Here is a 26,916-nt window from a genome sequence, read left to right as displayed (position 1 = left end):
ACAAAAACCACTACAACAAAATTGCATGTTAATCAAATCATAACTTCATTCCCAAGCAAAGTATCTATGGCCATGTCCATGTTCCACACATAACATTTTACTTTCCAAAGTGTTGGAACAGTTCCTTAGTGCATGTTGTAAAGGGACTTGTCCTATTCTTTCTTTTAAATGCTACTTGAAGAGAAAGTCAATCTACAGCCATACCACCCTGAATGCACCTGATCTCATTTGATCTCAGAAAAGAGAAAGACATATACAAATTATTTCATTCTTACCATTTCACTATGGGAAAATTGTATTTCCTATTTTTCAGACATAGCAAAAACACTTTGTCTTGTCATCCCTACTCCATTGTTCAGTGTGGTTAAATAGTTTTAAGACATAGCTCCAACGTCTAGACATACTGGATTTTAAATCAGATTTTCTTAGTTTGATTAAGATATACCAGTATGAAACTTCAGTGACACAGTAATCTGAATCAGGACGACCGTTGTATTATGGGTGTTCCTGTGTTTCTATAGAACTCAGCCTGAATAGAACTAAGCAAGGCAGGATGATAGGATAGTTGTTACAAAATGCAGTTCTGCTCCTCCCGACAAATTATTTCTGTAAAACATTGAATTATAATCTAAAAATGTTAACTGGTTGCACAATTTCACTGTTACGATGATGGGAAGTAGCACACATTTCCTTTCCCCAGTCAGGGCATGTCTATCTACGAAGTGACTCCCTCACCTTCCCTAGAATCAGCACCTCATCTTCACAGTGTGCTACAGTGACTTAATTCATTGCCTCTCTGCCTTAGTGCTCTTTAGGAGTCTTGAACCCTCACTTGGTTCCAACTCACCAATGGGTGTTTAGAATGTAGTGGACTTTCAGTCACTCAAGTGCTTGAGGTTACAGAAGCACAAGACAAAGAACCCCTTTGGCTCCAATTTTTGTTCCCCTCCATCATGCAGGAAAAGATTCACCATAACTGCATGTTTTGCATGTTTCTGTAGTTTTTCCAGTCTTCTTTCTCCCACCTTCATATCCCCCAAGTCCAATTCTACTATTCCAGACTAAAGACCTTTCTACTGCCTCATTCACCATCCCTGAGGTCTTTGTTTAGTCCTGGGCTTATCTGCATTTCTTTCCTGAGGACATCTTCCTCAATGTCAGCTTGTTGCTTCCACCTCAGTCTCTAGTTTCATCCTGGTAAGAGGAATCTAGCACTGACTTTAGTATTCCTGGGTGGGTTAGGGTGGGTTGGTCTGCAAGGACAAGGAAGCAGCATTGCAGTAGGAACCTTGGTGACAGCTACTTCATGCTAATGGTCCATTTTGTTCATTCGTTTTCAGTCTTTTTATATTGCTTCCCTGCAATTTCCCTCCTTGGGCTCTTTCCGCAAATCAACACTTTCTGCATTTACCTTTTGGAGCAAATTGACATGCTGCTTTTTGGAGGCTCTGGTAAGTTGTTTACATTCTACTCCTGTAAAGGAGTCTAAGTTTAGATAAGGGCTGAGTAGTCTTGGGCAGGGGATAACAGGATGACAGGTTTTCTCCATCTTGAGCAGTTAAACTGCTTCAGTTGGGTCAGTCTGTGTGATAGTGGACCCATCCAGTCTCATTCAGCCAAACTGTAAATGGTCCATCTTGGTTGGCTGAGTAAATTCACAGGCAAAGGAAAAAGAAAGAATAGAATTTTCTGTACTTTGGAATGAGTTTGGGGCCTTCAAAACTATAGCTTAGAAAGGTGGTCTCTGTGTGTGAATGTGTGGGTGACTGCATGTAAGTGTGTATGTATTTGTTTTTTATTTAAGTCAAATAGTGGATAAGTGTGAGTCTCTGAGCATAACCTTGTGAGTATGTGTACCTGTAAAGACAGGTGACCTGTATTCCTAATATTGTGTGCTTTAGATTTAGACCAAGGTAGATAGAAATCTCACTGAACACCTACCTGGAAACAGTGCTTAACGTTTCAACCTTCTTTTCTCTAAATGGAAATAAACAGGTTGACCTCAAACAACTGCTGTCAAGATTCTATGAAATCACATACAAGAAGCAATTACTGTTACTACCCCATTACACACACAAATACATACGTGCACACAATCAGGAATACTTGGTTGTTCCTTCTCCTTCCTCTTCCTCCCTTCCCTGTCTTCTATTGAAAGTGCTCCTTTGCTTGTCCAACAGCTGTCAACTCTAAGTCCTGAGGTCTCACTACCTCTGCACTGACACACATAGTATAAAGAATTCTTTCTAAATGCTTTTCTCTTGAATTTTTTTGACAAATGGTCGGTCTCTTTCTTGCTGTAATAGTCACCTGGTGCTTGTTGATGGATCCTGTAGACTTATCCTTTGCCCCTGTGGCAGGCATCTTGTTACTGAAAGCTACAACCTTCACTTTTTTACAACATTTATTGATTTTGAGAATGGCCAATCTAGACAAGTCCCATTAATGTTTGTGTTCCAGCTGTTTCTGGGATAACATCAGCTGTTTACAGTGTGACCCGGAGTGTCTCATCAGCCATCTTGCTCCATGCCTTCTGTTTCAGCGCAGTGAAGGTAAGTACGGGGACTGTGGGCTTGCCTTCTTTCTACATTCTTTCAATCGACTTTTTTTTTTTTTTAAGTAAGCAAAGGTTTTCTCCAGTTACAAAAAAAATGGGATCTGAGCAGATCAAGGGGTAACAGCGCCTCACTAAGGGAGACCTTGGTGTGGAACACAGGTAAAGAAGCTTTGCTCTGATGCACAAGGCCCTGCCTGGGCACCCTTCCGCAGTTGTCTTTCTGCACAGTGAGGGATACTAGGTATGGTTTACTTACTTTCTTTATTTCTTTTTTTAAAATATTTTATTTGTTTATTTGAAAGTCAGAGTTACACAGAGAGAGAAGGAGAGGCAGAGAGAGAGAGAGGTCCTCCATCCGCTGGTTCACTCCCCAGATGGCCACAACGGCCAGAACTGCGCCGATCCAAAGCCAGGAGCCAGGAGTTCTTCCGAGTCTCCCACATGGGTGCAAGGGTCCAAGGACTTGGGCCATCTCCCACTGCTTTCCCAGGCCATGGCAGAGAGCTAGATTGGAAGTGGAGCAGCCAGGTCTTGAACTGGCACCCATATGGGATGCCGGTGCTTCAGGCCAGGGCGTTAACCCACTGCACCACAGTGCTGGCCCCAGGTATGGTTTACTTTCACTTTCTTCTGAAATACCACTCAAAAGATGGTAAAGAAGTACTGTTGAGTTAAGCTATTCAGACAAAAGAACAGGATTAGATATGGCAGCCACAAAATTTTAGAATCTAGGAAACAGATGGACAATAGACTCATCCAGATAGAGAAAACAAAAACCTAGGGTGGCAACAAGGAAAGCCTAAAATGATCAAAAATAAAAAGTCATTAACTTTAGCAACACAAAGTATCAGAAAAGACATGTAACTATTCTTCACATATGACTTAGCTGTGTATCATGTTTATATACTCATGATGATCTGGGTAATCATTATATTATATCCATAATGTAAGATAAAGGGATATGAAGTATGGTAGGAGGAGGTATAAGTTTTTTCTATCGTATGAGAAAATCAGAAAGTAATCTATAAAATTAAGTCAAGAAATGACAAAACAAGCATATTATTCCAACAAATATGTGAAGATGAAACAGGTGACAATCAGTGCCCTTTTGGCAGGCACTGGGGCTAGGGAGGATGCAGTGGTAACCACCGTCTTCACTGTTGTTGAACTGGAAGGTGGTCCCAGATTCTTCAGATACTAGCACCCAAAATGTTGTCAGGGCATCTCCATCAGTAAAAAAATAATAATATTATTTCTGAACTTTATGGACATCCTGCCCTTAACATTTTAAACTATTAGGTGCTCTCTTGGCAAATAAAAATTAAAATAGTAAGTAAAAAGAATGTGTTCTAAAGTGTTTTTAATATATACCATATTAAAAATTCTCAACTAATTTTTAAAAATATTAACTTAAAATCTTATTAAATGTATCAGTGTCAGTGGCAAGAAGATAATTATTTGTTTTTGTGTTAGATGAAGTTCAGTCTGTTTAATTCTCAGTGCTTCACAGTTCATCTTCATAGTCAGTGGTTTAATTCTCTTTTCACATCTTTTATGTCTTCTGTATAGGTCTTTTCTTTGAGAAAAAACAAAATCAGTGAGGGGGAAGAGGGACAAAAAATTGTGTAAAAAATACATAAATGTCCATGTTTGTACCATCAAGTAGACCAGTGATTGTGTAGATCATCAGTGTTTCTTTCATTCTTCTTTTTGACTTGCATATATTCCTTTATATAGTCCTATGATCTCAGGTATTTCATTCAGGATAAAGTACTTAAATGAGTGTTTTCTGAGTCCTTGTGCTTCTGAGAATGTCTTTCTGCTTCCTTTTAAGAAATTTTTTTTCATTCCTTACCCAATAAATAATCTTTGAGATTTCCAAATGTTTCAAAATCTTGTTAACACTTATACTGTCAGCTTTTAAAAATGTACTAGCATTCTAATAGGAATAGTACCTAATTATGATTTTAATTTGTTTCTGTAATAACTGATAGTGTGTCTTTTCATATGCTTACTTGACAATTATATTCTTTTACTGATAAGACTAGCTGTTCAAATACTTCGCGATTTTAAAATTCTATTGTATGTCTTATTGTTGAAATGTAAGAGCCCTCTTACTTATTCTCAATACATGCCTTTTGTCAGATATATGCTCCATTTTCTTTTTAAGCTGTAGGTTTTCTTTTCATTTGATTAACAATATTTTTCAAACTGTAAATTTTTAATTATGAAGTCAACTTATCAGACTTTTTTATGGTTTGTATTTTTTATGTCCTATCTAAAAAAATTGACCTAGCTCAAGGTCACAGATATTTTTCTCATAGAAGCTTTATATTTGCAACTTTTACATTTAGATGTATAATCTATTTTGAGTCACTTTTTGTATATGCTATGGAGTGAAGATTGAGATTTATTAGCACTATTGATTGAAAAAAGCTAGCCTTTCTACATTGAATTACCCTGAAATCTTGTCAAAAATCAATTGCTCAGGTATGTGACAGTTTTTTTCTGTATGACTGTCTTTATGCTGGTCCACAATGTTTTGATATTACAGCTTTATAATAATATTTAAAATTAGATACCATACATTTTTAAATTTTATTGTTTTTCAAAGCTATTTTAGCATTTACAATTCATATTATACCTAGCTGTTGTGGTTAGTAATGCTATACTTTTTTGATATAACTTTTAGAGTATGTTTTCCAATTCCTGCCATTGTTGAGAAATTTTAATTTGGGTTATGTTGAATCTATGGAGACAAGCAATATCTTAACAATTACTGAATTTTCTGGTCCATAAAGATGGTGTAGTGCTGCATTTGTTTGGGCTTTTTTAAATTTATCCCAGCAAAACTCTGTACTTTTAAACTTACAGTTATTATACGTATTTTATGCACTTTATGCTATTCTAAATGGTATCTTTTTATGATTTAAATTTCTAAGGGTTCATTGGTAGTATATAAAAATAAGTTTTTAGTAGTTTGGCTTATATCTTTCGTCTTTGGAATATTGACTTATTAGTTCTAGTAGCTTTTTAGTAACTCATCCTCTCTAGAATAAAGACAGTTTATTTTTCTTCCCAATCTGTATGCCTTTGGTTTCTTTTTCTTTCTTTACAGGACTGGTCAAGACTTTGAGAGCAACACTGACTATATGTGTTAACATAAGCATCTTTGTCTTGTTACCGGTTTTAGGGAAACGTCTTCAACCATTGAGTATGATGTTAGCTATAGTGTACTTTATTGAACTGTGGGTTCATTTCTCTTAGGTTCCTACTTTACTGAATTTTTATCATAAATGATGTGAAACTTTGCCAATTTTTTTGCACCTATGGAGAAGATCACAGTATCTATGGAGAAGTTCATATTTATTTGTTTATCCATGTATTTATTTATTTATTTTAGTCTGTTGATAAGAGGAATTTCAATGGTTGAATGTTGAATGTTAAATAAATACTGCATTTTAAGGATGAGTCCCACTGGGTCATGATATATTATTCTTTTTATATATTGCTTGATTTTGTTTGCCAATTATTTTCAAGAAATTTTGTGTCTGATCTCATGAGGGTTCTAGTTTTCTAGTTTTTATTTTCTTGTGATGCTTCGTCCTGTTTTGGCACAAGGGCAATGGCTTCATAAACAGTTGGAAATTGTCTCAGTCCACTTTATAGTGCTATAACAGAAAACGACAGACTGGGGAACCTATATGTTGGGAAGTGAAATACCAAGGTACTGGAATCTGCTGTGTTATCCTGTAGTGGAAAGTGGAAGGCAAGTGAGCATATGTGGCAGAAAAAGGAGGCTGACTTTAGGCTTTTATCAGGAGCCCACTCCCAAGATAACTAAACCACTCCTGTAATAATGGCATCAATCCACGCAGAAGGGCAGAGTCCTCCTGACTTAATCTATTCTTCAAGGTTTCATCTCAGCACTGTTACAATGGCATTAAATTTCAACATGAGCTTTGGAGGGAACATTCAAACTAAAGCAGAAAAATATTTCCTTCTCTTCTATATTCTAAAAGAATTGATATTATTTATGTCATAAATATTTGATAAAATTGATAAGTGAAGTGATCTGTGCCCACAATGTTCTTTGTTGGATGGAAGATTTTTAATAATAAATTCAGTAAACATGGAGTTATAAAAGTTATTTATTCATTATTAAAATCATTATATTCCTCAAAGAGTTTATCCATTTCATCTATATTTTATCTATATTTTATACTATGGCATAACATTCTTTATTATTTTCTAATGTCTATAGGCATTGTGGTGGTATGCCCTCCTTGTTTATTCCCATTATTGGTAATTTTTGCCTTGTCTTTTTCTTGATCAGTTTATTGAGAGATTTGTTAATTCTGTTATATTTTTTCAAATAGTTATTTTCAGCTTTACCATTTTTCTGATTTTTTTCAACTTTATTGATTTCTGCTTTATTTTTCCTTTCTATAGGCTTGTTTTCAATATAATTTACTCTCTTTTCCTGATTTCTTGAGGTGGAACACACATTGTTTTATACCATTGTTAAGCAATCATCTTGTAAAGATATAAAAATGAGGAGAAAGTATTTTTTTTACCTTAACTTTTATAACTTCTACCAATGTACTTTTTTTGTTGTGTAGATCCATCTTTGCATTTGATGTTATTATAGCTCCTTTGAAGAACTTTAGCACATCTCATAAAGGTCTGCTGGTGCTGAATTCTTTTAGCTTTTATTCTGAAACATTCTGAGTTTTGCCTCCATTTTTAGAATGTATCTTCACTGGTAAAGAATTCTCACTTATGGGGTTCCCCCGCCGCTTTTCAGTATTCGAAGCATGTTGTTCTATTTCCTTTTAGTTTGTAGAATTTCTGATCAAAATCTATGGTTGTTCCATTTCTTTCTCTGTAGTTTCTTTTCTCTCTACCTTCAAGGTTTCTTTTTGACTTTGGATTTCACCAATTTGATAATGATGTGACTAAGTGAATAGTGTTTAGGTTTTATTTTACTTATGGTTCTGTGAGCTGCTTTGATTTGTTTTCTGTTTTGTCGATTTTTGTAAAATCCTCGGCCATATCACTTTAAATACATTTTCTATTGTATTTTTTTTTTCCTTTTTGAGCCTCCAATTGTACATACATTAGATGATTTAATATTGTTCCACATCTTTTACATTCTATGTTTTTTGAACTCCCTTTGAGTTTTAATTTGCATAATTTTATCAAATTACCTTGAAGTTCACTGATTCTTTTCTCTGATATATCTAGTTTGATGATAAGCTTGTCTCTTATACCATGTTCTTTTATGCCTGTTATTTCCACTTGATTCCTGTATATAGTTTCCATTTTTCTTTTGAAATTCCCCATCTGTTCAAGTATGCTGTCTGCCTTTTCCTTTAAATCCCTTAGTTATTTTTGTAGTTACTTAAACTTAGATTCTTGTAAATTACCTGGCATTTTCTTATTGTCAGAGTGTAAGAAATGCTCTTGTGTATTTCTGTATCTTAAGTGGAGGCATCACTGGTCAGTGTTTAGTTTTGAGGAGACTTTGAGGAGAAAAAGAAGATAAACTTCCTCTTGAATTCTTGTAGAATTCTTGTCATCTGAGTTAAAAAAAAAGTTAACAGAATCTGGGTAGGCATAGTTCTTTTTCCTTAAGTTCACTACAAAACCATATCCGTTCTCATTTTTCATACTGAAGATTTTTTATAAATAAAAAACATTTTACCCTGTCATTTTATGGTTAATGGCATTGTTGATTTTGTTTGCATAATTTTTTTACAGACCTTAGTACTTATCTCTCATGTCTTTTATTTCTTTTCATGATTTTCTTCTCTTTTCACTTTTCTTTTGTGTCCTGGTATACTTTCTAGAGTTTCAATAACAACAAAATATAACCCAAATATTTGTTGAGGAATTATTACATGCTAGGATGGTATTAGTTATTATACATTATGTATTTATTTTATATAATATTATAATGTAAATAGTATATTATTATGACATGTGGGGTGAATATATATATATATATTTGTGGTAAAAATATATGACAAAATTTAGCCTAACAGATTTTTGTATGTACTATACACTATTGTTATCTATGTATATGTTGTGTATATATATATATATATATATATCCTTTCATCTCTTCCATGTGACCCACATAATATATTTAATTTACTTGTTTGCTCACATTGACCTAGATTTTTGTGGCTCCTGTGTTACAGACAAGTAGGCTTTGAGCTGACCTCTGACTAGATCTTTCCAGAGGTATTTCACATCTTAAACATGGTGAGAAAGGGGGAAAAAAATCAAAACTTATTCTAGCAATACACTCCCAGTTCAAGATAATATTCCCCTGGGAAAATGTCTTACTGACAGATTTTTTTAGGTAGTTGTATTACAGTGTTTATCACAACAGTAGATAGTAATGGAAGCCCTGGGAAGTGATTATCTCTGGTCTACTCTCTTGGCTGTAACTTCCTCATCCATAACTTGATCAGATTAATTCTGCTGTCTCCAAGATAGTAGTAGTCTCCAAATACTGCCAAACCCTAGATGGGCAAATCCAAGCCATAAGTTGTCTGCTAGCTCCTTGGTTTGCTTTCGTCTGAGCACTCCCATTTCTGATGTAGGTGATGCCAGCAGGGATTTAACAAGATCTGTCATAATACATCCTCTCTCTCAAATGGAGGATAGACATAGAATATAAAGTCTGCTATAAATTCCTCAGAGTGTATGGCATGCACACAGCCTTCTTCTCTGGTTCCCAAAAATATTCAAGCTTTTCATGTTTTGAATATTTTCTTGAACATTTAATGTATTCTTCCACGATGGGGAGAGCTGATTCCCTTTGCTCTTAATGGCAATTTGATATGAACTCCATACTTTTTCACTTGTCTCTGTAATCCTGAATAACACACTTGAAGTAAATAGCATTTTCTTTGGTTGTTAGAAATTAGACCTTGCAAGTTCCCTTTAACTGATACAAAGTTGAAAATTTCCCTTTCACTGTAGTCAACATAGATTTATTTGTTAGGCCAGGAATATCCCAAGTTGTATAGAAATGTGAAAGAAAGGAAGGACCTGATCCTTTCTCCTGCAAGCCTTAGCAGTCATCAAACATGATGATGTGCTGTTAATGATCACAGAAAAGGCAATTGTTGAGCTCAGCCTTCCAAAATTTTATCCCTGAACCTGACTGACTGTGTGAAACAGTTTCATTGATGATAGGAAAGAAGGAACATGACAACTGATATGGAAATTTACCTGCTCATCAGAATGATAAGAACATTGAATAGTTTGACTGGATACATCAAACTTATGGACAGTTTAAATGCTGGTCTAAAAAGGTTTGTTTTCAATCTTGTGGGCATACTGAGCTTTATAAGAATAGTGGTTATGGGGCCAGCAGTGTGGTGTAGCAGGTCAATTTACCATTTTTGATGCCAGCTTTCCAGATGGGCACTGGGTTGAGTCCTGGCTGCTCCACTTCTGATCCAGCTGCCTCCCAATGTGCCTGGGAAAGCAGCAGCAGATGGCCTGAGTGCTTGGGTCTCTGCCACTCCCACTTGGGAGAACCAGATGAACTAGGCTCCTGGTTTCAGCCTGGCCCAGCCCCTACAATTATGGTCATTTGGAGACTGAACCAGCAGATGGAAGACTCTTTCTCTCTCTCTCTCTCTCTCTGTGTGTGTGTGTATGTAACTCTGCCTTTCAAATAAATAGGTCTTTTAAAAATATATAAATTCATAAATAAATACCATTTAGATCTTTTTTTTTAAAAGGTATATACAGAAAGAATTTAGAGTAAAAGGGAGTCAGCAGCTCAGATAGTGAGTACCATAAATGACCTGATAGCCCAGTGGTGATGGTAAACACAGGCTTTGTGAATCACTCTGACCAATAGGACCTATATCCTCCCCCTCCTTATTCTTAGTCAGCTGTGTTCTCCATGCTGTTAAATAGTACCTTCTTCTTCTTCATTTTTTTTTTTTTTTAGTTTATAACCGTAGGTATTTTTTCCCCCAAATAAACCTTTTATTTGATGAATTCAAATTTCATAAGTACAACTTTAGGAATATAGTGATTCTTCCTACCATACCAGCCCTCCCGTCCCCACTTCCACCCTAGCTCCTCCTCTCTCTCCCGTTCCCTGTCCCATTCTCCATTAAGATTCATTTTCAATTAACTTATAAACAAAAGACCAACTCTATACTAAGTAAAAATTTCAACAATTTATGCACACACACAAAACTGTTTGAGAACAGTTAATTCTCATAACAAAACTCATTGAGGTCAGAGGTCCTGTATGGGGAGTTAGTGCACAGTGACCCCTGTTGTTAATTTAACAATTAACAGTCTTATGTATGACATCAGTGATCACTTATGGCTCTTGAAATGAGCTGCCATGGCTATGAAAGCCTTTTGAACCCACAATTTCTGTCAGTTATTTAGACAAGGCCAAAAGCAAACTAGAAGTTCTCTCCTCCATTCAGAGAAGAGTACATCCTTCTTTGATAGCCACTTCTTTCTGCTGGGGCCTCACCCACAGAGTTCCTTCATATAGGACATTTTTTACCACAGTGTCTTGGTTTTCTATGCCTGATATGCTCTTATGGGCTTTTCAGCCAGACCAGAAAGTCTTAAGGTCTGATTCTGAGGTCAGAGCCATTGTCATTCTGAGTGTTCTGTGTGGACTGTTTCTCATGTTGGAACATTCTCTCCTTTAATTCTATCTATTATTATTATTATCAGACACTTGATCTTATTTATATGATCACTTTAACAATTAATCCTATCTATATGATCACTTTAATAATTAATATGATCCCTTTAACACTTAAGATGGCATTTTTACCACCCAGCTTAATGGGATTTGGGGTCACATGGCAAGTTTTTAAACTGTACTCTTAGAAGTAAGTCTATAGGAATGTATGCAGAACTATGCAGCTTTACAGTTACAAACTTCCACCTCCCTCTCTAATTCCCACTTTTATTTTTGTTGAGATCTATTTTCAATTCACTTTATGTACATATGATTAACTCTGTTAAGTAAAGAGTGTAGCAAGTAGTATGAAGAAGAGAAAAGAAAAAAAATGGTCTTTGACGGTCAAGACAAGGTCTGTTCAAGTCATTGCTTCTCAAAGTGTCAATTTCACTTCTACAGATTTCCTTTTAGGTGCTCTATTAGTTATCACAGATCAGAGAGAGCATATGGTATTTCTCCTTTTGGGACTGGCTTATTTCACTAAGCATGATGTTTTCTAGATTAATCCATTTTGTTACAAATGACTGATTAATTTTTTTTTTACTGCTGTGTAGTATTCCATAGAGTACATATCTCATAATTTCTTTCTCCAGTCATCAGCTGATAAGCATTTAGGTTGATTCCATGTCTTAGCTATTGTGAATTGAACTGCAATAAACATGGGGGTGCAGATAAAGTTTTATTTGCTGATTTCATTTCCCTTGGGTAAATTCCCAGGAGTGGGATAGCTGGGTCATATGTTAGATCTATATTCAGATTTCTGAGATATCTCCAAACTGTCTTCTATAGTGCTTTTACCAGTTTACATTCTCAACAAAAGTGAGTTAGGGTACCTTTTTCCCCACATCCTCACCAGCATTTGTTGTTTGTTGATTTCTGTATGAAAGCCATTCTGACTGGGGTGAGGTGAAACATCATTGTGGTTTTTATTTGCATTTACCTGATAGCTAGTGATCCTGAACATTTTTTATATGTCTGTGTCTCTCTTTAAATCCAATAACATTTATTTTAGATAACAGGTGACCTGTAATTAGGCACATATACATTTATAATAGTCACATCTTGCTGTTGTATTGATCCTTTAATCATTATATAGTGCCCTTCTTCATCTCTTTTAATGGTTTTTGTGTTAAAATCTATTTTGTCTGATATTAGGATGGCTATACCAGCTCTTTTTTGAAGTCTGTTAGCATGGATTATCCTTTTCCATCCTTTCACTTTCAGTCTGCATGCATCTTTGTTAGACAATGTGTTTCTTGTAGGCAGCAAATAGATGGGTTTTCTTTTTTAATCTATTCAGCCAGTCTGTGTCTTTTAATTGGAAAAGTGAGACCATTTACATTCAGGGTGTCTATTGTTAAGTACCTACTTTGCCCTGCTATATTTCTGTTAATAGTCCTGTTTTTGTTTTTGTTTTTACTTTGGGTTATCTTGGTACTTTTACTGAGCATTTTCTGAGTTCATCTTATTTTTCGTGATGTTCTTGTTTCTGTATTTCTGTGTGTAGCACATACTTGAGCACTGTTGTGGGGCTGGGTAGATAGTTACAATAGTTACAAATTCCATCAATTTCTGTTTGTTGTGGAAGATCTTTATTTCTCCTTCATTCATAAATGAGAGCTTTGCAGGGAACAGTATTCTGGGTTGATAGTTTTTTGTTTTTTGTTTTTGTTTTTTTTTTTCTTAGGACTTGGAATACATCTCATCATTCTCTCCTTATCCGTAGAGTTTCTGATGAGAAGTCTGCAGTGAGTCTAATTGGGTTTCCTCTGATTGAGATTTGGCATTTCTCTTATGCACATTTTAAGATCTTTTCTTTATGTTTTATTGTGGGGAGTTTTAGTACAATGTGTCATGGTCAAGATCTTTTCTGATCATGTCTATTGTGAGTTCTGTGTACTTCCTGTACTTGGATGTCTTATTCTGTCTTCAGAATGGGGATATTTTTTCTGTTATTACTTCATTAAGAAGGCCTTCTAATCATTTCTTTCTTTCCATTCCTTCCAGAACTCCTAGGATCCGTATGTTGGGGCATTTGATAGCATCTTGTAGATTTCCAATTGTGATTTTTAGTTTTCTAATTTCTTATTTTTTTTTTTGGTCTGACTGTAATATTTCCAGAAATTTGTCTTCTAGTTCAGATTCTGATATTCCTTCTTGTGTCTCACCTATTCTGTTGTGAAGGTTTTCCACTGCATTTGTTATTTGACCCATTGAATTCATCATTTCTAGTATTTCATTCTCACTTCTCTTTAATATTTCAGTTTATTGGGAGAACTTTTCATTTAGATCATGAATTTGCCTCTGATTGCTTCTTTTTAATTTTTTATTTATTTTATTAAAGATTTATTTATTTATTTGAAAGAGTTACACAGAGAGAGAGAGGGAGAGGGAGAGGGAGAGGGAGAGAGAGAAAGAGAGGTCTTCATCTGCTGGTTCACTCCCCAGATGGCTGCAATGGCCGGAGCTGTGCTGATCTGAAGCCAGGAGTTTCTTCCAAGTCTCCCACGTGGGTGCAGGGGCCCAAGGACTTGGGCCATCTTCCACTGCTTTCCCAGGCCATAGCAGAGAGCTGGATCGGAAGTGGAGCAGCTGGGTCTTGAACCAGTGCCCATATGGGATGCTGGCGCTTGAGGCCAGGGCATTAACCCATTGAGCCACATTGGCCCCCTGATTGCTTCTAAGTAATCTGATGATTAATTTTCTGAATTCCATGTTTGGCATATCCTTGATCACTTCTTCTTCACCTTCTATTATTGACAAGTTGCAGTGTTCTTTGGAGGGGCTCATAGTGTCTTTTTTATTCTTATTTAGGGTTTTTCCTTTGTTTTTTGGCATTTGTGTATTTTTTTCTTTTTTGTCTGGTTGTTTTTGTCTTCAATTTGTGTTTTTGTGATTTAGTGGGATGTCTTTACTTTTAGTGAGTTCCAAGAGGTTTGTGCTGGATGTGGCCTGGGTGTTCTGTTCGGTATTCCAGGATGGAGGGGATATCCAATGTAAGACCCCAATGGGGCTTTATAGCTTTCCTCTGATTTTTTGGTTAAAGGAGATGACCTGCCCTTTTCCTCACAGTTGGGGGACACCTCGGTGTTAGTTTCTGGTGTGTTCAGTGTTATATCACCCTGCTTAATGAATTGTGCCTCTAATCTGTGGAGATTTTCTTGTGTTGACCTTACCCTCTGTTATGAGCTGCTATGTATCTGTGCCTTGCAAGTAGAAGCACGGATCTCTGCCTACCGGAGCCCAACTTACTTCTCAGTTGTGGTGGAGGTGGGTATAAGCATGGAGCCCCATCTGCTGTAGCCTGGCTCGCTTCTCAGTGGTGGATGAAGTGGGCTTGAGTTTTCTATATTCATGACTTCTTGTGGTGTAGCTTGTGTGGTGGGGAAGAAATTCTTCTGAAATGTTGTGGTCCTCATTCCTGGGTGGTGGGGCATAGTGAGATGGCCCCTGCAATTGATGAGTGTGTGCACGGGAGGCAAAGACGTCAGTCCTCTGCTTATGTTTGAAAGTTTAAACAAACAATATAGCTTCTCCAAGCTGGCTGCAGGTCTAGGTATGGAGGGGGGTAGGGAATTGGACAGAGGGGTGCCCGACCTCTGTTCATTCCTCTATAACTTCTCTTTTTTCCCATGTGGAACTTCAAAAGCAGTTCACCAAGCTATCCATCCCACTGCTATTTGCAGCTCTGTAAACTTGGGATTTCCCATCTCATCTGGTCCACTGGGGGGTGGCGCCAACCTCCCCTGTCTGAACCTCTGCCACTTCCCTTTCTTAATTGCTTCTTTGGCATGGACTTGTCCTGTCTCTGTTGCTCTCCTGGGCTTCCTGTCTAGAATTTCCCCGACTCTATCCCTGGTGTATATCTTCTCTCCTTTTTAACTAACTATTTTGCCCTGCATGACTCAGATTATTGCTATACTGCCATCTTGGGACCTCTGAATCATATCTTCTTACTTGGATCTTCAATTTGTGTCAGCCTTTGTCTCATGCCTCATACTTTTGGTCAGGTAAAACTCATGTGACAGCAAATCATAAAATGCATTGATAATAGAACCGTGATTGAATCTATGGAAGATAGAAGCTTCTTCTGTTTTTAGGATGCTTTCCACAAAAGGACAATTCATGAGACTTCTTAGATTAATCTCTAAAAAAGAGAAGTTTGATACTCAAAGACAACCCAAAACCGTTTCACTGAAAAGATGCTAAATGCTCATTATTTTACCGATACAAATATTACCAAAAGTAGTATACACTCATGACTTTTCTTAGTAGGTTTGGAAATTATTGAAGTATCTGGTATTGAAAAAGTAATAAATTTGGGGAGGGTTTACTTAGTTATGGAACAAGTGTTATTATTCCCTTACTTCCCCAAGTCTGACTCCATATTTATATCAGACATTGCCAATAAGCCACATTATTTTTTTGCACTGAGGTCAGTGGCACCATAGGATGCTGCGCCAATACCAAATGATCAGAGCTCATCCAAGAGATAACTCTACTTACAAATCTGAGTTGAAACTTACTTATTTCTTTTTTGCATGCTGTTTATAGCATGTTTTTAGGTGAAATTGTTGGATCAGAATAAGTAGATTCTTTTTAGAAAGCACATTGCTAACTCTGTGGTGGCAATGAACACTTTAAGGGCCTGGGGTTTACTTAGGTATTGAAACAGGCTTTTGTCAGATACTTCTGACATAGTTTGCCAGGATTTGTTTCATCTCTGGGAGATACTGACTTCCCTTGCTCAATATAAAACAAAGATCACTTATGCTAAGAGGTATTGTCTGTTGTAACAGAATCTTAATGTTCTAGCTGAATTTTGAAACACTATTTGGTAAAAATAGAGCAATTTGCATTTCTCCCTTAGTTTGTAAGTCATAAAGTTTCTAATGGTCTCAGGTTGACTCTCCACTTTAAGATGTGGCACCTATTAAATGCTGTGAATTGAGTGAATGTGGTTAGTAAATTGGCAAGGGAGTCCTTAAGAAACACTCACCCATCTTCAACCTTACTCCCATTTACCCAGAGCTGTGATTCTACTTCTTGTTTAATAGTGCTTTTGTCTATGCCTTTTTTTGCTTACTCTTTGCATTGCTGGAATTGATTTTTTCCCCCTTTCATCTCCACGTCAACATGATGGATTGATGGGTCATTGTGAAATATTTCAGCTTGTCATCTGCCTTGCCAGAGATATATTTCTCTGTATCATCTTGATATATATTTATTTTCTTGATTTCTACTGTTATTGCTTAGTAGAAGCAAATTGAGGGACTTTGAGTTGATTTTGCCTTCTGGAATATTAATTAATGAAAGAAATTTGATTCCTCTTTCATGTTATATTCTCTTTGACTCATTTAAGATGGTAGCAAGTAACATACAAATGGGCTCGCTCATTGACATAAATATTTGACAGTGATGTACAGAAACAACCAGAATATATGCTCCCTGGAGAAATAGCTCAGTCGTTAATTAGCTGGGTTTTCTATATGTCTGGATAAACAGGATTTTTTTTTTATCATCCCTTACAAAGAGAGTCTCTTTTATTGATGGCAAGGGGATCGAGAGGTTGAAGCACATTATTATAATTTAATGTTTCTCAAGCATCATTAACAACTGCTTCTGGGAGAGTTTTACCCTTGTTTTTTATAGGTAGTGCAAGATTGCAGCCTAAAACAATGACACTTTCCTGCACTCAGGATTTAAAATCTAATTGTAGATATATAACAAACTCATAGTTCTAGGATATTTTTTGCACTGAAGTAGACCTTAGATATAATGGTCCAACTCCCTTCATTTTATCATTTAAAAGGAGGAAATTGAGATCCAGATAGAAATTAAATAATTTAACATCACACATCCCAGATTTGAGATCAGTGTCTTTTCAATATTCCTTCTTATATTCCATCCTTCCTACCACATTTGAAGTGTAAATATATTTGTCAAGCCAACAGAACGATTTCTAGGCAATAAGACCTGCAGACCTATAGTACTTTAATTTACAAAATGATTTCTTTAGTGTTGACTCATTTGCCCTTTAATATATCTCCATGTAATAGAAAAGGAAGGTATTAGCATTTCTATATTCCAGTGGTGAACTTGAAGTGTAGAATGCTTAAGTTATTTACTGAAGGGCATATGACTAGTTACATTGTTTTTCAATTGTGAAATGGGTTAGGAATACTTGCCTTCTATAGATATTGTGAGAAGTAAATGAAAATAAATCAATAATGCACATAAAGGATCTGGCTCAAGTGTTCTTGTTAAATGATGTGGTAAACCAAATTCTGATTGCCCCCCACAACTTCTGCTCCCTAGTGCACCTACTCTGGGTAATTTCTTCCCTGTGATTTTTGGCTGGACCTGTGGAGTTAAAAGCATGTCACTCCCATGATTAGGTTATGTTGTCTGGCAAAGATGAAGAGGTTTTTCTGAAGGGAGATTACCCAACGTGAATCTGATTTAACCAGAGGACATTTATACCAGAGAGTATAGATGTCAAGGCCAGACTCTTCCTATGTTGGCTTTGAAGAAGTAAACAGCCATTTGTGATCTGCTCTTAGAGGGGGCCACACAGCAAATACCTGAGGGCAACTTCTGTAAGTTAAAATGATTCCCACAGTTGACACAAAGCCAGAAAATAGGGACTGCAGTCCTACAACTGCAAGCAACTGAATTTTGCCTACAAGTGGTACGTTTGAAAGAGGAGCCCAAGTCACAGATAAGATCAGAGACCCAGCCTACAATGTGATTTCAGCTTGGCAAGACCCTGAGTGGAATACCATGCTGTGCCCAACATTCTGATCCTCAAAAACTGTGAGTTAATGCATTTGTTTTATTTTAAGCCATTGCTTGTGATAATTTGTTAGCAGTAATAGAAAACTAACACAAACGATAACTATCATTAGCATAAATAGTTGATGGTTATGATCATAATGAACACATGGCAATGTTAATAATAATACATTTGAAAATGAAACATAAGTTCTAACTCACTTTTATTTATTTAGACTACAGATGACATATTATGGCTAGAATCATATCACTTCTGGCTGTAAGAAAGTGGAACTGTGCATCTTTTACCTGTCTCTACAGCTGTAGTGATGTTGCTACTGAAAAAAAGGGAAACAGATATTAGGCAGTGAGTGCTTCTGTCAAAGGATCTTCCCTTCCTAGAGAGTGAAGAAGTATAGTTGATCCCCAAATCCAGTTAATGCTAGCTTGGCATTATCATCAAATGTGATAAGGATGACTTTGATAGTGGTGGTTGACACTGATTTGGTTACATAAAAGGAAGAATTACAGTAACTGAGAAGTTGGTGAAAACAGAATTGCAGGTATGCAGGGGAACAAGATCTGGACTCAAGTTTTGTTCTGAAAACCTGCAGAGATCAAATCTAGGAAACCTAGTGAAGTCAACATTGGCAGGGTTCAGCAAGTGTATGGTGTAGAGTTTTAGATACAGAAGTAGGGGTGGATGGAAATAGCATCCCAGACTCATGGTCTGCGTCATGGTGATCCATATAGTGATGGAAAGCATTGTTCTGATATACTAGCAGAAGTTTGTCTTTCTCGCTTCCAGAATCCTGTGGATAATGTTGGCCTATTGGTGTTCACCCAGTACTTATTTCCAGAAGTGTAAAATGACCAATATTTAGTTTTAAGATGTTCTGAGGACAAAATGTGATAATATATATTAAGGAAAATTATTACTCAGTATATAGGAATGACTTTTGTTGTACACATTTTTCACTGCTCCCAGTTTGGCCATGTGCTCCTTGAAGTCATAGATTTCTGTTTATATGTGCGTATTTTTTAATATCCTATTTGCTTAATCCAGTGTGTGTCATAAAACACAGTCTATAAACTGTTGGGTTGAATAATTTCAAGTAGTTTTAAAGAAGGCTATGAGAAGGAGAGTAAATATCTGTGTTTTCAAAAAATACATATTTGTATATGTATGTTTGTGTCTATCTGTGAAGATATAAATAGGCTTCAATACATGGGACTTGTCATTCTGTTTTGCTAGCCAATGATATCATTTTTTTTCCAGTACCAATTCCTAACAGTGGAATATTGTCTTGAATCTTAAACATATGGTGTTTTTCCCAAAATGAAATCCAGTATAAAATAAGCAGAATCTGCTCTGAGCAAACAGTTAAGTCTAACTTTTAATTGTTAACGTGACTGCTTATTTACTAGACACATGCTGACTATCTGCTCTGCTTTAGATTCAGTGTTAGGCACTGGGAGAATATCCTCAAAAGATTTGAGATCCTTGAGAAATATCAGTGAAGCTGCTACAGGGATGGCCACTGGGTGCTGGAGAAACCCAGAGCCTGAAGTACATTCATTGCACACTCAACATGTGCGAGCCACGTGAAAGCCCATGGGCCACATGTGAAGTATCAACAGAGAAGATAGTTTTAGGACAGGTTGCATTGTATCTTACTCAATTTCTGCAACTTTATGGACACAGAGTAGCTTTTACGTAAAGGTGACAGTCATGTCAAAAATAGACCTAGAAATGAGGACTTAGAGTCAAAGTGATATGATCTAGTACCTATTTCAGGATGTATGAAAACCTGAATCTCAGAAATGCTCCAATGTTAAATGAGATAAGATAAAAAAAAAAAAAAAGCATTTTAATCTGTTGTGTATGGCATAACAAAGTGAGAACTTGAGTTGTTTACATTCATTTTATATCTAAACTCTCAATCTGTTTCATTAATTCCATCAAAAGAGGTGTCTAAAATTTCCAAGAAAAAAAAATGCTGAAACTAAGATTCCCTTCAGAATGTGCCTTAGTAAAAAGCTCAACCACCCTATGTGTGTTCATCAAGAAAATTCCCTAATGCACATGAAATCCAGCGCAGTCTTCAGGACTATCAGACAGTTTTATTTCTACCTCATAAAAAGATTTCAAAACCCATGGGAGTTCTAGGAAACCAGCACGCATCAATCCATATCATTCCCAATTTAGGGGCCCATGAGACACATCTCAAAGCAATTAGGAATGTTAATTTTGAAGCAAACTGTCACCTGGTATATGCTTTATTACCTGTGGGTGAGGGATCATTTAAAACCCTGCCTCCCTCTGAAACTTGAAATATAGGTCTATATATAGTTGTGTGTCTGTGTGTATACAATAAATAATCAGTACACGTCTGTTATATGTACATGTATATTGTACAAAATAATTCAAGACTAATGCTTGCATGCTTGAGATAGAGGTTTCAATCTTCACTGGAGATGCCAATCAATACTTCCTCTCTTTGACTGCTTCTGTTTGTTGAAACAAATCTGAGCACCATACCAATCCAGACCAATATATAGTGCATTCGGACATTTTCCTTTAAAATCCCGCATCAGATTTCTTGATCTCTTCTACCTCAAGTGTCAATATTTCCTTCTCTGTTTCCCAATAAATTTTAAAATTAAAAAACCCTCAATTATATTTCCATTTTTTTTTCTTATGATACCTCTGACTTGACAAGCTCAGTTCCTTTAAGATGTCTGGCTGTGCGATGTTCTTGAGCAGATAGGATCTGCCCCGTCCTCCATCAGTCTTGGCACCGCCCTGTCACAGGTTCCTCCTTACAGGGCACAATTCCCCAAGGAGCCTGGACAGGGGAGATAAGCCTGGCCCTGGAGGGTTGATTAGGACTGAGCGTCTGGAGAATAATCATGATAGAAAGAGGGTAGGAAAATGGGGGAAAGGAAGTTTATCTTGTCATTCCCCTCCTCCCCAGTCTGACTTCTGTAAAAGAATTCTTCTAAGTAGTTTCTTCTTAGACTTGGTTGAGTTGTGTGTGTGTATAAGAGACAGAGAGACAGACAGACAGACTGTGGACCTATTAAAACAGTTCTATTTTCCAAGTATTAAACACATAAGGAAAGACTTCAGGAGGCTTCTCTTCCTTCCTTCTCTTTGAGGCAACATTATATCTTATCTCTCCAAGGTAGACCTCTCTCATGTTTTAAAGTAATTTGAGCAAAGGAAATGCTAGTGTTTTCTCATTGTAACTTTGGTATTTAATCATCACTGTTAGAAACATCTTCCTTAACTTACATTCAAATTCCATGGCTGTTGCTGACACGTATTTCATTATATTTGATCTACAAGAGTCCACATAGCAGCTAGCTGCTTCTCTTCCCTGTACTGAAAATGACGGGCTGATAAGAAAAGTAAAGATGATTTCCAATAAATGTGTTTTCCCCAAGCTTAATTCTTTCCCATTCTTTTGCCTATAATTGTACTCTTCCTACTACAATATTATGTGTCCTGCCTTCTGAATGACACTTGGCTATTCCCATCTGACAGCACAGACAGGCCCATGCTTTTGAGCAAGTTCCTGTGGCTAAGTGACTCAGTGTACCCTTAGGTGTGCTTTCCTAACCTCATTCCTAGTCCTCTTTTTATTATTATTATTATTATTATTATTTTGACAGGCAGATTTAGACAGTGAGAGAGAGAGACAGAGAAAGGTCTTCCTTTCCGTTGGTTCACTCCCCAAATGGCTGCTACAGCTGCCGTGCTGCACGAATCCAAAGCCAGGAGCCAGGTGTTTCCTCCTGGTCTCCCATACGGGTGCAGGGCCCAGCACTTGGGCCATCCTCCACTGCCTTCCCGAGCCACAGCAGAGAGCTGGACTGGAAGAGGAGCAACCAGGACCAGTACCCGGCACCCCAGTTGGGACTAGAACCCCGGGGTGCCAGTGCCGCAGGCGGAGGATTAGCCAGCCTAGTGAGCCACGGCGCCGGCCTCCTAGTCCTCTTTTACAATCTGGCTCCATTTTCGTTTGGTCCCCATGAAGTTGCCCCTGAGATTTTTCCAGATGAAGTCAAATCCATTCTTCTCTGAGCCCTCACTCAGCCATGTGTTGTAACAAGCATCAAAACAGGCAGGTACCTGAATAGATGAGCAAACACTGTTGGCGAGAGGAAAGAATAAACGAAGAAAACAGTCCAGCCTGTGAAGCTGGGAGGTTTTAAGTTACAACAATTACTTAAAATATGCTTGTTACATGTAAAATGGTGAGATATCTACCTATTTGTTAGAGTTAACTGTTTAATACAGTGGGGATACATGGAACTTTGATCTTGGGAATCTGAAATCTGGGACTGTTCTTGCCAGCTTGGCCAAGTCTTCTGTTGTTTCAGTCTTCTTGCTTGATCAGTAATTTGAGGGGTTGAGACTAGCTCAACTATGAGATTTCTTGCAGTGCTAAAATAACTTTTCTTGATGATGACATGGTTTTGAAAAATGTTGGCATGCAACACAACTCATGTTGATATCCAAGCAGTCTTAACCTGATTTCTTGATACATTGAACTCCTGTTTGATATCTGTGTGTATGTGTGCACATCCACATCTGTTAAAACAGTTAACAAAGTTAAGGACATGGAGCACGTGGGTGTTCTCAAGAGAGCCTGTGAAAATCCTGGCATTCTGCCTTTTGACCATTTGTCCAAACTCAGGGAGAACTCAGGTTCTTTCTCAGAAAAGTTGCAGGGAGATTTGAGGTTAATCTGGAAAACATGGAAACCAACACCTGAAATATTAACTCCTTCACACCATCCTTTTTCTTGGAAGAAGTATGCCATTCCGGCATCAACTTGCTTTTATGTTTTTTAACATTTTATTAAAATACAGTATAAATATCAAGAAATACACTTAAGTGTACAGCTCATTGAGATTTGTATTGTCATCTGATCACCCTCATAACCAACATAATTTGCTTTTATATTGTTGAAGCAGGTATCTATTCCTTCTGTCCCACTGCCATTGATGCCTGCCTTCCCATTTATCCTAAAATTATTCGTTATGCTTAAAATAAATCACATGTATGGAAGAATGAATAGACTTTTACGGATATGGATACAAACCGTGAGTGTTACAGCTTAAAATAATCAGTGAGCTTAAGGACGTTGGAGTGGAAAAGAGTTTTGTTTGTTTTTAGTTTTTTTTTTTTTTTCAAAAAACCCCAAAACACAGGAACAAAAGCAAAAATAAGTAGACAAGAGGGATTTCATCAAACTAAAGAGCTCCTGCACCACAAAGGAAAGAATCAATAGAGCAAAGAGACAACCTACAGAATGGGAGAAAATATTTGCAAGTTAAACATCTGACAATGGGTTAAATACCAGAATATATAGGGATCTCAACAACTGAAAAACAAAATAGTAGTAATAGTAATAATACTCCAATTTAAAGTGGGCAGTAGATCTAAACAGATATTTCTTCAAGAAAGACATACAAATGACCATTTTGTAAATTAAAAAATGTTCAACATTAGCCGGCACCGCGGCTCACTTGGCTGATCCTCCACCAGTGGTGCCAGCACCCTGGGTTCTAGTCCCAGTTGGGGCGCCGGATTCCGTCCCAGTTGCTCCTCTTCTAGTTCAGCTCTCTGCCGTGGCCCGGGAAGGCAGTGGAGGATGGCCCAAGTGCTGGGCCCTGCACCCGCATGGGAGACCAGAAGGAAGCACCCGGCTCCTGGCTTCAGATCAGTGCAGTGCACCAGTCACAGTGCACCACCCACAGTGGCCATTAGGGGGTGAACCAATGGAAAGGAAGACCTTTCTGTCTGTCTCTCTCTCTCACTGTCTAACTCTACCTGTCAAAAAAAAAAAAAAATGCTCAACATCACTTATCATCAGGGGATACAAATCGAAACCACAGTGTCACTTCACTCCAGTTAGATTGTCTATTATAAAAAAGACAAATATAACAAGTGTTGTATAGGATGTGGAGAAAAGAGAACTCTTTTTTTTTTTTTTTTTTGACAGGCAGAGTGGATAGTGAGAGAGAGACAGAGAGAAAGGTCTTCCTTTTTGCTGTTGGTTCACCCTCCAATGGCTGCTGCGGCCCGCGCATCATGCTGATCCGAAGCCAGGAGCCAGGTGCTTCTGGTCTCCCATGCGGGTGCAGGGCCCAAGGACTTGGGTCATCCTCCACTGCCTTCCCGGGCCATGGCAGAGAGCTGGCTTGGAAGAGGAGCAACTGGGATAGAATCCGGCGCCCCAACCGGGACTAGAACCTGGTGTGCCGGCGCCGCAAGGCGGAGGATTAGCCACTGCACTGGCCAAAAAGAGAACTCTTGAACACTGTTGATGGGAATGCAAATTAATCCAGCCATTGTGGAAAACAGACTGGAGGTGTCTCAAAAAACTAAAAGTAGAACCCAGAAATCCTACTATTGCATATATATCCAAAGGAAATGAAATTGGTCTGTCAAAGAGACATCTGCACTCCTACATTCATTGAAGCACCATTTACAATTGTCAAGAAATGGAAACAACCTAGATGTCCAGACATTGATGAATGAATATTGAAAAGGTGGCACAAATGCACAATAGAATACTATTCAGCCATAAAAAGATGAAATTTTATTTGCAGTAATATGAATGGAACTGAATGGAGGTCATTATCTTAAGTGAAATAAATCAAACACAGAAAGACAAGTGCTCTAAATTATCTCAATCACATGTGGAATCTGAAAAAGTTACTCTCCTGAAGATAAAAGTATAATGATGGTCGCAGAGATGGAAGAGAGTAAGGGAGAAGGAGGAAGGAATGGAGAAAGATTAATGGGTACTAAGTTAAAATTAGACAGGAGTAAGAAGTTTTACTGTTCTGCAAAGTATGATGGACATAGATGATAATGTACTGTACATTTCTCTTTAAAAAAAAAAAACAGAAGAAAGAGTGTTTGAATGATTTCACCATCAAGAAATATTAAAAATTTGAGAGAATAGATTTTTTTTTTCAGATTTATTTTATTTATTTGAAAGACAGAGTTACAGAGAGAGGTGGAGACAGAGAGAGGTCTTCCATCTGCTGGTTCATTCCCCAGATGGCCGCAATGGCTGGAGCCATGCTGATCTGAAGCCAGGAGCCAGGAGCTTCCTCTCGGTCTTCCACGTAGGTGCAGGGGCCCAAGGACTTGGGCCATCTCCCACTGCTTTCCCAGGCCATAGCAGAGAGCTGGATGGGAAGTGGAGCAGCCAGGACTAGAACCGGTGCCCATATGGGATGCCGGCACTTCAGGCCAGGGTGTTAACCTGCTGCACCACAGAGCCGGCCTATATGTTTATTTTGACTGGACATTGCACAATGTATACATGTATTCAAACATTATATGGTACCCCATAGGAACGTGCAATTTTTGTGTGCCAGTTAAATTTTTTTAAATAATACTTTTAAAAATCATAAGGATCTCTCAGTTCAGACTGTCCAGCTTGGGATAGTAATAACACATTTTGGCAAGGTCAAATTTTCATTTTATACAAGAAGGAACCCACAAAAATCATTATTCTTCCCTTTGTCTCCTAGAGAAATACCACACTTAATGGCGATTCTAATATTTTCAGGAAATGTGATTTTTCTGCATTCCTCACTCCCCTAAGTAAAGAATATATAGTGATAGCAAGTTATGTGTGGAGTGTCTTATACCAACTATTGTACCATTACATTTGTTAAGGTAAGGAAACTGAGGCTTAATAACTTTCCCAATGTCTTAGTACATGCCACCAGGAGAGTCTGGATTGACGTCAGCAGTCCTGTGCTGGAGCTCACACTTCTAACCACTGTCCTGCATTGTGAAAGTCCAACCTACTCCGTCCTTGTATATACTTAAAGAAAATCATGCCTGAATTCTCCATCTTAGGTCTACTTATACAGTATGGATGTAACAGTTGCTCAAACCCTGGACATGGGTTCTATCCATATTAAATTCCTTTCATGACCTGGGTTCTGCACAAGGTGTTGAGAATACAGTGGGGTAAGACAGATGAGTACCTGCTGTTAATGGTCTCAACTCAATGGAAGGTTCAGATCTTAATCAAATAGTCACATTATGCAATCAGGCTGAGATAAACGCTGGGAAGCAGAAGGGAAGGGGACAATATTGCTCATCTCTAGCTTCATTGTTTCTGATTTGATATTTTTTCCTCTCACAGCCTTTTCCTTCAGTGGATATTTTAGTCATTTCTATTTTAGTAGGAAGAGTCCCTTGGTACCAGTGAGGTGTGGCTGTCCTTTGGCATTTGTGTTCAAGAGGTATAATTAAATAGAGGAGTAGAGTAAATGAGAGCAGAATCAGGTAAAGGGTATTGGGTGAATAAAAGTAGATAAACTTAATTATCTAAATATATTTAGAGTCTGGACTTAATTTATTATCTTCAAAGACCATCCATCATGGGTACCCTTTCTTTTCCAATTATTGAAAAATTGACATGATGTGCTACTCTGCAGGGTACAAGGCTGTTTCAGATCTCCTAAGTCATTGCAGAAAAACTTTCAGGAAAGCATCACCCTCAGCTTTTTACAGAGGAGCCACTCAGAAGTGTGGAAACTTCTTAACAGCACTGCTCATCCCAGCCATTGAGAAGCCTGTGGTCAGCTTCTGCCCACACTGCTTCCCTTGGTCTTGTCTTTATTTTGTGCAAAGAGAATGACTTCCGTGGTCATAATTACTAAGTCCTCACAGTTGTTGCTTTCAGTGTTTGTTACTATGGGCTGTAAGAGAAAGACTGTCTTTACAAAATTGTGAATTAAACACACAGCATTGGCAAGTGCACAGAAATTCATGGAAGGAAATCGAAGA

The 26,916-nt window shown here is 37.6% G+C and overlaps 1 protein-coding gene across 1 annotated transcript in view; it reads left to right on the top strand.

The window, feature by feature from the left end:
* Positions 1-26,916, top strand: part of PCNX2 (pecanex 2) — a 338,333-nt gene that overhangs the window by 112,858 nt on the left and 198,559 nt on the right. The window contains exons 14-15 of the mRNA XM_062210622.1: positions 1,341-1,451; positions 2,461-2,552. Of these exons, the coding sequence (XP_062066606.1) occupies positions 1,341-1,451; positions 2,461-2,552 (203 nt within the window). The remainder of the gene's footprint in view (positions 1-1,340; positions 1,452-2,460; positions 2,553-26,916) is intronic.

Source organism: Lepus europaeus, chromosome 14, assembly GCF_033115175.1.
Source record: "Lepus europaeus isolate LE1 chromosome 14, mLepTim1.pri, whole genome shotgun sequence".
Taxonomy (NCBI): Eukaryota; Metazoa; Chordata; class Mammalia; order Lagomorpha; family Leporidae; genus Lepus; species Lepus europaeus.
Note: the sequence above shows the minus strand (reverse complement) of the source record. Positions and strands in the feature narration are given on the sequence as shown.